At 53.4% G+C, this 9,919-nt stretch overlaps 1 protein-coding gene across 3 annotated transcripts; it reads left to right on the top strand.

The window, feature by feature from the left end:
- Positions 1 to 1,129: 1,129 nt before the first annotated feature.
- On the top strand, positions 1,130 to 9,823 carry RBM42 (RNA binding motif protein 42). 3 transcript variants are annotated; one of them, XM_011984864.1, is made up of 10 exons: positions 1,130 to 1,395; positions 1,634 to 1,787; positions 3,173 to 3,257; positions 3,359 to 3,433; positions 4,961 to 5,026; positions 5,102 to 5,277; positions 5,712 to 6,044; positions 6,281 to 6,398; positions 9,297 to 9,491; positions 9,580 to 9,823. In XM_011984864.1, the coding sequence occupies exons 1-10, from the start codon at positions 1,268 to 1,270 to the stop codon at positions 9,690 to 9,692; spliced, it is 1,443 nt and encodes a 480-aa protein (XP_011840254.1). In that variant the 5' UTR covers positions 1,130 to 1,267; the 3' UTR covers positions 9,693 to 9,823. The 3 variants fall into 3 exon arrangements, with proteins under 3 accessions (XP_011840254.1, XP_011840256.1, XP_011840255.1); XM_011984866.1 differs by lacking the exon at positions 4,961 to 5,026 and having other exon boundaries at positions 5,126 to 5,277; XM_011984865.1 differs by lacking the exon at positions 4,961 to 5,026 and having other exon boundaries at positions 5,123 to 5,277.
- Positions 9,824 to 9,919: the final 96 nt, after the last annotated feature.

The raw sequence follows: 9,919 nt of genomic DNA, 5'->3' as shown, positions 1-9,919 counted from the left end.
AAGCAACTGAAGATCCACAAAAGAAGTGAAAATAGCCTTAACTGATGACATTCCACCATTGTGATTTGTTCCTACCCCACCCTAACTGACACGATATATTCTCCGCCCACCTTTAAGAAGGTACTTTGTAATATTCTCCCCTGCCCTTAAGAAGGTACTTTGTAACATTCTCCCCTACCCTTAAGAAGGTACTTTGTAACATTCTCCCCTGCCCTTAAGGTACTTTGTAACATTCTCCCCGCCCTTGAGAATGTACTTTGCACGCCTATCCCAAACCTGTAAGAACTAATGATAATCCCACCAATCTTTGCTGACTCCTTTTTCGGACTCAGTCCGCCTGCACCCAGGTGAAATAAACAGCCTTGTTGCCCACACAAAGTCTGCCCAATTGGTGCTCTCTTCACACGGACGCGCCTGACAAAGAGAAGTATAGATCAAGTGAAATCCAGACGTGTTGAATACTGGTAGCGTTTGAGAGGTACTTAAGAGTTCGTTATACTATTCCCCCTAATGTGCCTGTTTGAAAATACTCAGAATAAAACACTTGTGAGGGCTACGGGGATAAAAAGAAAAAAAAAAAAAAGGGTCAGCTGTGGCCCAAGAAAGGACAGGGACCAAGCCCATGGACGTGCTCCTCTGAGTTGCACTAGTCTCTGGGCCTTGACTCCCACACTGAACAGCCTCCTCAAAAGTCTTCAGCTGTCGTCCAGGAAGCCCGGGTCAGGCGCTTCCTCCTGGGCGTCTCTGGTCTTCGTGGGAACCACAGGTCGGGTGTCAACCTACTCCAGGATAGGGGACCCCAGGCCTCCCAGCCTTGCCCAATCCTGGGGTTGACGCAGACTTTAGCATCTTTTTAAACTTCCGGCGCAGGCTCCGCGGTGGCACAGGACGGTCCTCCGAAGTTTCCTGCGTTCTCAAAGGTCCAGATTCCACATTGGGGATGGGCCCAACTGACTTTGCTTCGCTCTCATTAGCCCGTGGTCCCCCAGGAAGGCGGGGCCGCCTCTCTTCGCTGTGCTCTCATAGGCCCAGGTTCTTGCGTTCTTGTGTCCTTCTCTCACTCTGATTGGCCTGTAGTCCCCTGAGGGTGTGGAAAAATCTCATTGGCTCTCGCGCCCGAACGTATGACGTCATGCGCCACCGCCCGTCGCTTTCGCTGGACGTCATCCTCGGGAGCCCACCCAGACGAAGGCTGAGAGTAGACAGCAGAACCAGCGGCAGCAGCTAAGCTGAGACAGTAGTAGCGGCGACAACGACGGCGGCAGCGATGGCTGGGGCGGGGCCAGCCCCGGGACTCCCGGGTGCAGGAGGACCCGTGGTCCCGGGTCCTGGCGCTGGCATCCCGGGCAAGAGCGGCGAGGAACGCTTGAAGGAAATGGAGGCGGAGATGGCCCTGTAAGGCCCGCGACAGGGAGTAATAAAAGTCGTCCCAGAGCCAGAGCCACCGAATCCCGGAGCCTCCAGGCCTCGATAGGCCAGAGATACGGCTCTAACATGGGGAAGTGGGACCTTCGGGATTGTGGGGGCGGGGATAGGGGAGAGGTTGGCAGGGGTGAGGGTCCCCTCGCGATATACCCAGAGTTACAAAATTGGTACGAGGTCCTGAGCGCTGGTGTCTGTTCTTCTCCTCCAGGTTTGAGCAGGAAGTTCTGGGGGCTCCAGTACCCGGAATCCCAACTGCTGTGCCTGCGGTGCCCACGGTCCCCACGGTCCCCACGGTAGAAGCGATGCAGGTCCCAGCGGCTCCTGTGATCCGTCCAATTATCGCGACCAACACATACCAGCAGGTACGGCTGAGCTAAGGCATATAAGTTAGGCAACACAATGCCTCGAACACGGTAGGTGTTTGTGTACAGAGAGCTGTTGACGTTTTAGCTTGTTGACTAATTAGCATGACAAATATTTTATGTGCCAGGCACTGAGAACACAGTAATGACTGAGGGAGACATTTCTGCCCTTTGGGAGCTTATATTCTAGAGCATGTTGTCCAGTAGAGCTTTCTGCAATGATGAGAATGTTCTGATATATTTTAAATTCATATTTAATAATTCGTTATTCTCAATCACATTTCAAGTGCTTAGTAGCCAGCTATATATGACTAGTAGAGAAAGAGAGAAATTATTGAGAATAGGCTGGGCGCTGGGTGCGGTGGCTCACACCTGTAATCCCAGCACTTTGGGAGGCTGAGACAGGCAGATCACAAGGTCAGGAGATCGAGTCCATCTTGGCCAACATGGTGAAACCCCGTCTCTACTAAAAATACAAAAATTAGCTAGGTGTGGTGGCACGCGCCTATAGTCCCAGCTACTTGGGAGGCTGAGGCAGGAGAATCACTTGAACCTGGGAAGCGGAGGTTGCAGTGAGCCAAGATTGCACCACTGCACTTGAGACTGGTGACAGAGCAAGGAGACCAGTGACAGTGGAGTGAGCAAAGAGGAAAGTGGGAGGAAATAAGGACAGAGAGGTGAGGCCAAATCTTGGAGAGCCTTACAGCCATTTTAAGAACCCTGGCAGCCAGGCACAGTTGCTCCTGCCTGTAATCTCAGCACTGTGGGAGGCCAAGGCAGGTGGATCACGAGGTCAGGAGTTCAAGACCAGCCTGGCCAACATGGTGAAACCCCATCTCTACTAAAAATACAAAAATTAGCCGGGCGTGTTGGCGGACTCCTGTAATCCCAGCTACTCAGGAGGCTGAGGCAGGAAAATCACTTGAACCCAGGAGGCGGAGGTTGCAGTGAGCCAAGCTTGCACCACTGCACTCCAGCCTGGGCGACAGAGCAAGACTCCGTCTCAAAAAAAAAGGAATAGACTGTAAAGGACAAGGGCAGAAGCCAGGAGATGGAGGAAGGGGCTAGTACGGTAATCTAGACAGGAGCTAATGGTGGCTTGGATGGAGGTTGTGCATGTTAGATGGGGAGGAGGTTGGACACAGTTGCAGTCGGTGCTAAGTGCTGTGGGGAAGATGAAATAAGGTGGTGAGAGAAACTGCTGCTCAGAGAGCCCTAGTGTGATCCCAAAAGCCTCCCCGAGAAGTGGCATTGTAGCTGAGACCTGAGATACCCAGTCACATACAGAGCATAAAGCATGAAGCTCTTGGTCTCTTGGGGTGAGCTAGCCTCAGCAGATGGGGAAGGCTGAGTCAGGCCCCTCACCCTGACCTCTTCCCCGACAGGTCCAGCAGACTCTGGAGGCCCGGGCAGCTGCTGCAGCCACAGTAGTTCCTCCCATGGTGGGTGGCCCTCCTTTTGTAGGCCCCGGTAAGTAAAGAGTGGCAAGGTGAGGGGGTTGGGCAATAAAGCAGGGTGGTAAAAAGGTGTGCCCAGGACTCCCACCATCCTTGCCTCTTCCCTCCCAACAGTTGGCTTTGGCCCTGGTGATCGGAGTCACCTGGACAGTCCAGAGGCTCGAGAAGCCATGTTCCTGCGGCGGGCAGGTGAGTCTGGGGCCAGGGACCCCCACATTTAATCAGGCACTCTTGTCTACATGACTTCAGCCTCTTGCCTGAATCCTTGCTCTACATCACCCTTTGCATTTCATCCCAACTTGATGTTGTCATCCTAAAGCACAAACCTGATCATGTCCTTCCTGATGATGTCAAGTCAATTTTGTTTTAACCTGATCACTGCAAACCAACCCTCCTGCTGTCAGTCCTAATTCCAAATTGCCACAGCACTTAACACCTCATAATAAGCTGTATCATTTCTTATTGACTATGGCTATCATCTTTTGCATCCTCTGAAATACAAGCTCCATGAGCGGCAGAAGTCTCAGTACCTGCCACATAGGAAGCATTATGTTCTGTCTGTTGATGGGATGAACAGACTGTTGAGACAAGCACCAGGCTCTTCCCCTGGCAGTCACAACCCTACATGACCTTGCTTCTTGCAGGGAGAGATCCCCAGCAGCCCGAACATTTCTGGGATGTGCTAGCCCTAGGTCCCTTCTCTCCCTGCTCACTGTCACCCAGCTGTAATCTTCCAGCCATCCTCCCCCGCAGGCCATTTTCCACATTCCACCTTTTGTTCTTCAAATAACCTTTACTCACACTGTCAATTTGTAGGACATTACTTCCTTATATGTATGAAAAGGATGCGTGTTCTTATTTGGATGTAAAATTCTGGTATAATCTTTGTTAAACCAAACATGCTACTTATGTTACCTAAACCCTGTTAAACTTTTTAATCTGATGATCTCTGAGAAGTTGTAATGTCTCTTAGTTTTTAGTATGGTTTTGATCAAAATGCAAATCTGACCTACTCCCCCTGCCCAGCTTCCAACCCGCTGTGGCTCCCCAGTGCCCTCAGGAGGACACCCGTGGTTCAGCCAAGAATGCTGTGCTTTCAAAACAAAACAGCTCTACTTGGGTGTCTGCTGGCCGCTCAGCCCTTCTCATGACACTCTCTAAGCCCCACTTCTTCTATTACAGTTACACTAAGCTGAAAAGGGAAAGGTTTTGCTTATAAGTGTTCTCCCTGCCAATAATATTCGCAGTCACCCTTTGCCTAACACTTCATTGTCCCTCGGGTCTCAGCTCACAGGTCCCTTTCTCCAGGAAGCCTTCCCTAGGCCTGGCTGGGTCAGAGGGCTCCCCTCTCTTAGCACTGATCCCGCTGCCTGAGCTTCCCCACTTCCAGCCCTGGTCCCCATTGTCTCTCCTTCTCTAGTGATGTCTCCATTCGCTCCTCTGGACCAGGAGCTCCCTGAGAACCCTGGGTCTGTGGGTGTGTCCCCAGCATTGCCTGCCACAGGGCTGAGCCGGAGGAGCTCCTCAGTGGTAAATTTTCATGCAGTGAACCAGGGGAGAGGCCCCCAGGACTCCCCAGGAGGGCTCCCCAGACTCTTCTCCAGGATTTCTTGTATGCTGAGAGTGCGCACACACATACACGCACACATGCACACACACTTTGCCCCAAGTGCCCCTGTCCCCCATGACACACACCCCCATCTCTCTCTCCCACAGCTGTGGCCCCCCAGAGGGCCCCTATCCTGCGTCCAGCCTTCGTCCCCCACGTGCTACAGAGAGCAGGTGAGGGGCCAGGGTCATCATCCCTGCCACATAACTCCCCCCAGGCCCTGGAACTCCCCACTAACACCCTGACAGATTCTGCTCTCTCCTCTGCAGCAGCCGGCCCCCGCCCTATGGCCCTACGGCCCCCTCACCAGGCCCTTGTGGGCCCCCCTCTGCCTGGGCCCCCTGGACCACCCATGATGCTGCCACCAATGGCTCGGGCTCCAGGTCCCCCGCTGGGCTCCATGGCTGCGCTGAGGCCCCCTCTGGTGAGTGGACAGGGAAGTAATGGTCAGACGTGCGGTGGACGGGGAGACCATCCATCCTGGCCCCATGGGCTATGTCTGAGTTGGCCTCTCCCCTGACTTTCTGTTTCTCTACCTTCTCACTCTGCCTTTATCTCTGTCTCTCTCTGCATCTGTCTTTCTGCGGCAAAATCTGTTCTCTCCTTTTGTGAAGCAAGTACAGAGAGAAACATGCTATTGGAATATTTCTCTTTTGATTGTTCCTGATGTTCTTGTCTGTGGCTGTCTCTCTCTGCCTACGTTTCTCCTTCTCTGTGTTTGTCTGGCTGGAGACTCTGCCTGGGTGTCTCTTGGCTGCTCTCTGGCCTCCAGGCCTTTGCTTTGTTGGATGGAATGGGGATGAGAGTAAGGTCTGAGCCTGTGAGCCAGCCCCCCTCATGCTCTCCTCTTACCCACAGGAAGAACCAGCAGCACCCCGAGAGCTGGGCCTAGGCCTGGGGTTGGGCCTGAAGGAGAAGGAAGAGGCAGTGGTGGCGGCAGCGGCTGGGCTGGAGGAGGCTAGTGCGGCTGTGGCCGTGGGGGCAGGAGCTGCCCCAGCTGGCCCTGCAGTCATCGGGCCCAGCCTGCCTCTGGCCCTGGCCATGCCCTTGCCCGAGCCTGAGCCCCTGCCCCTCCCGCTGGAGGTCGTCCGCGGCCTTCTGCCCCCACTGCGCATTCCTGAACTCCTGTCCCTGCGTCCTCGGCCCCGGCCCCCTCGGCCAGAGCCACCCCCTGGCCTCATGGCTCTTGAGGTAAGCAGGGAGCCTAGTGGTGAGGGGACAGAGGGGACAAGGGGCAGACAGGGGCCCAGGAACTTCCACACAGACGGACCGGGCAGCAGGAGGACCTGGGGGAGGGAGGCGGACACATGTGCCCCACATCCAGAAGCACATCCAGCCCTTACTGTGGTGGCAAGAGGGCCAGGGACCAGCGGACAGTGGGAGACCCCAATACCAAGCCCTTTGCACCCCTCCCCTTTCCTCTGCAGGTCCCAGAGCCCCTGGGTGAAGACAAGAAGAAGGGGAAGCCAGAGAAATTGAAACGCTGCATTCGCACAGCAGCAGGGAGCAGCTGGGAGGACCCCAGCCTGCTGGAGTGGGATGCAGGTAAGCTGCTGAAGCTCGAGGTCAGGCATGGCTCAGCCAAGGTCAGACCAGGCTGCTGTCCTTGGGATGCAGACTGGGAGGGTGAACCTGGTAACTCCACCTCTCTCAGTAGGGTGGGCGCTGTTGTTAGCCCACCTTGGGGAGGGGAGGCTGTGGCTCAGGGGCTGGTTCCTCACCCAGCCATGGGCCAGAGCTCAGTGGAGGTGACAGGGACATGGGGCTTTGCAGCCCGTTTTACTCATGAGGTGCCTGGCTTCAGAAAGCATTCTTTTTTTTCCCAACTCTTAGAAAAAAAAAAATTATTATTATTTTTTTTTATGAGATGAAGTCTCACTCAGTTGCCCAGACTGGAGTACAGTAGCGCAATCTCGGCTCACTGCAGCCTCCGCCCCCCAGGTTCAAGTGATTGTCCTGCCTCAGGCTCCCAAAGTGCCGGGATTACAGGCGTGAGCTGCTGCGCCTGGCCGGGAAAAATTTTAAACAAAGAATGGCACAGTAAACAGCCGTCTACCCACCACCTAGATTCTGCAATTAACATTTTGCTGTGTTCACTTTTTTCCTCTTTGTGTACGTATATGGTTTCTTTGTTTTTAGCTCAGTCATTTGAAGCAAGTTATAAGTGAAGTAATCACTTCTAAATATCTCAGTATTTATCTCCTAAGAAAAGAGAGATTTTGGCCAGGCACGGTGGCTCACACCTGTAATCCCAGCACTTTGGGAGGCGGAGGCAGGTGGCTCACTTGAGGTCAGGAGTTCAAGACCAGCCTGGCCAACTTGGTGGAACCCCGTCTCTACTGAAAATACAAAAAAATTAGCCAGGCATGGTGGGAGGCACCTATAATCCCAGCTACTTGGTTGGCTGAGACAGGAGTATTGCCTGAACCTGGGAGGCGGAGGTTGCAGTGAGCCGAGATCAGGCCACTGTACTCCAGCCTGGCAATAGAACGAGACTCCATCTCAAAACAAACAAAAAAAAAAGATATGAGATACTTTTTGCATATCATAAGACCATTATCAACTCTAAGAAAATTAATTCTTCAGTATCTTATTTTTAGTTTATATTCGTATTTCCCTAGGTGTCCCAAAACTCTGTTAGAACTATTAATATTTTTGCCCTGAATCAACATGCATGCAGTTTTATGTCCCTCAATTATATCTTTTTGGTTTTTTGTTTTTTTTTTTTTCTGAGATGGAGTCTCACTCCATCACCCAGGCTGGAGTGCAGTGGCTCTATCTCAGCTCACTGCAGCCTCCACCTGCCGGGTTTAAATAATCCTCCTGCCCCAGCCTCCCGAGTAGCTGGGACTACAGGTGTGCGCCACCATGCTTGGCTAAGTTTTTATATTTTTAGTAGAGACAGGGTTTCACCATGCTGGCCAGGCTGGTCTCGAACTCCTGACCTCGTGATCCGCCTGCCTCCGCCTCCCAAAGTGCTGGGATTACAGGCATGAGCCACCGTGCCTGGCCAAAATATCTGTTTTCTTAGGAGATAAATATTGAGAGATTTAGAAGTGATCACTTAAAACTTGCTTCAAGTGACTGAGCTAAAAACAAAGAAACCATATACACGCCCGGCCTTGATTATATCTTAATAAGAACGGTCTCTTTCCTACTTCGTTGTTTTGTATATATTTTTTGAAGTGTCCAGGGCAGTTGTCATGTACAAGGTCCCACCTTCTGAGTTTGGCCAGTTGTTTGCTTCTGGCATCGCTTAACTTGTGCTTAGAGTGTCCCAAATCACAGACACCATGGGGCAGCCGCAGCAATGGCCGAGGAAGGAGATAGACCCCTCCTGCCTCAGTGTTTGACTTCCGCCCCCTCTCCTGGGACCGTCTACCTGGCCCAGAGAAGACCCTAGCTTTGTGACCTTGGGCAAGTCACTTAGCCTGTTCTTTTTGTTTGTTTTTCTTCTTTTTTTTTTTTTCTTTTTTTTGAGACAGAGTCTCGCACTGTCACCCAGGTTAGAGTGCAGTGGTGTAATCTTGGTTCACTGCAACCTCCACCTCCTGGGTTCAAGCAGTTCTCCCACCTCAGCCTTCCGAGTAGCCGGGATCACAGGCACCCATCACCACACCTAGCTAATTTTTGTATTTTTTGGTAGAGATGGGGTTTTACCATGTTGGTCAGGCTGGTCTTGAACTCTCGAGCTCAAGTGGTCTGCCTCCCTTGGCCTCCCAAAGTGCTGGGATCACAGGCGTGAGCCACTGCGTTTGGCTCACTTAGCCTTTTAAGCCTCATCTGCCTCCTCCCCTCTCTTGTGGAGACAGGGATTCTTTGGGACAGAAGCACAGGCCCCACTCAGGCAGCGTGAGAATGTCAGCTGGGTGCAGCCGTGGCAGAGCAGCAGGCAGCATGTCCAGGTCTCAAGGGGGAGTTAGGGCAGGCTTTGCAGGGGAAGCAGGGCTGAGGAAAGATGAAGCCCATGTTCCTGAGGTGCCATGATGGGCAGCCAGTGGGTGACGGGCCCAGGGGACCAAGGGATGCCGAGGCTCAGAGGAAAGGCCAGGGCTGGGGCAGAGTTAGGGGTGTTACTACAGGAATGAGTGAGGTGGCCCTGGGGTGGGGAGGGCAGTGCAGTTCAAGGTTAAAAGTAAGAACTCAAGCCAGATGCCTGAGCTCTTGTCCCAACTCCACCACTTCCTGCTTGTGTCACTTAGAGCAGTGACTTGACCTCTCTGTGCCTCAGTGTAAAAGCATGGTTGGGAGTGCCAGAAATGGAAAACACCCCTCCAGGTGCCCGGCCGAGCTCCTGGCGCAGGGTCAGTAGGTGTTGACCATTATTACTAAGAGGTCCCTAGGCAGAGACAGGATACCTCCGAAAAGGTGGGGTCATTCAGACAAGGTAGACACCGGGCAAGGCCTCTGCATCCTCTGACGTCATCTCTCCCCCATCCCCAGATGACTTCCGGATCTTCTGTGGGGATCTGGGCAATGAGGTGAACGATGACATCTTGGCACGCGCCTTCAGCCGCTTCCCATCCTTCCTTAAGGCCAAGGTGATCCGTGACAAGCGCACAGGCAAGACCAAGGGCTACGGCTTCGTCAGCTTCAAGGACCCCAGCGACTACGTGCGCGCCATGCGTGAGATGAATGGTGGGTGTGGCCTCCCCTGGGGACTGCGGGCACGGCACGCGCTGACCTAAGCCTGACCAAGCCTGCCTTGAACCCTCTGTCTCCACAGGGAAGTATGTGGGCTCGCGCCCCATCAAGCTTCGCAAGAGTATGTGGAAGGACCGGAATCTGGACGTGGTCCGCAAGAAGCAGAAGGAAAAGAAGAAGCTGGGCCTGAGATAGGGTCTGTGGCCAGGCACCCGCTCCCACCTGGCCGGGCGCTGGCTCCTCCCTCAGTTCTCTTTGGAAAACCCCCAGCTGTCCACGCATCCCCTGCCCCAAAACCAGTTTCAATAAATTTATGTTCATTTCCACCCCTGCCTGGGCATGGAAGCACGCTGTGGGGAGCAGGGCTTGGCTTCCCCACACGTGGAAATGGCGGGGAGCCTTGAGAGTTTACCCAGACAAAC

The sequence above is a fragment of the Mandrillus leucophaeus genome, unplaced genomic scaffold (genome assembly GCF_000951045.1).
Source record: "Mandrillus leucophaeus isolate KB7577 unplaced genomic scaffold, Mleu.le_1.0 Scaffold274, whole genome shotgun sequence".
NCBI classification, from domain to species: domain Eukaryota; kingdom Metazoa; phylum Chordata; class Mammalia; order Primates; family Cercopithecidae; genus Mandrillus; species Mandrillus leucophaeus.
This window is presented reverse-complemented; position numbering and strand designations above follow the sequence as displayed.

Coding starts and splice junctions, on each gene's coding strand:
- RBM42 (XM_011984864.1), top strand. CDS start 1,268: ATGGCTGGGGCGGGGCCAGCCCCGGGACTCCCGGGTGCAGGAGGACCC. Junction 5,027..5,101: donor CCACGTGCTACAGAGAGCAG/GTGAGGGGCCAG, acceptor ACACCCTGACAG/ATTCTGCTCTCTCCTCTGCA. Junction 6,399..9,296: donor CCTGCTGGAGTGGGATGCAG/GTAAGCTGCTGA, acceptor CCCCATCCCCAG/ATGACTTCCGGATCTTCTGT.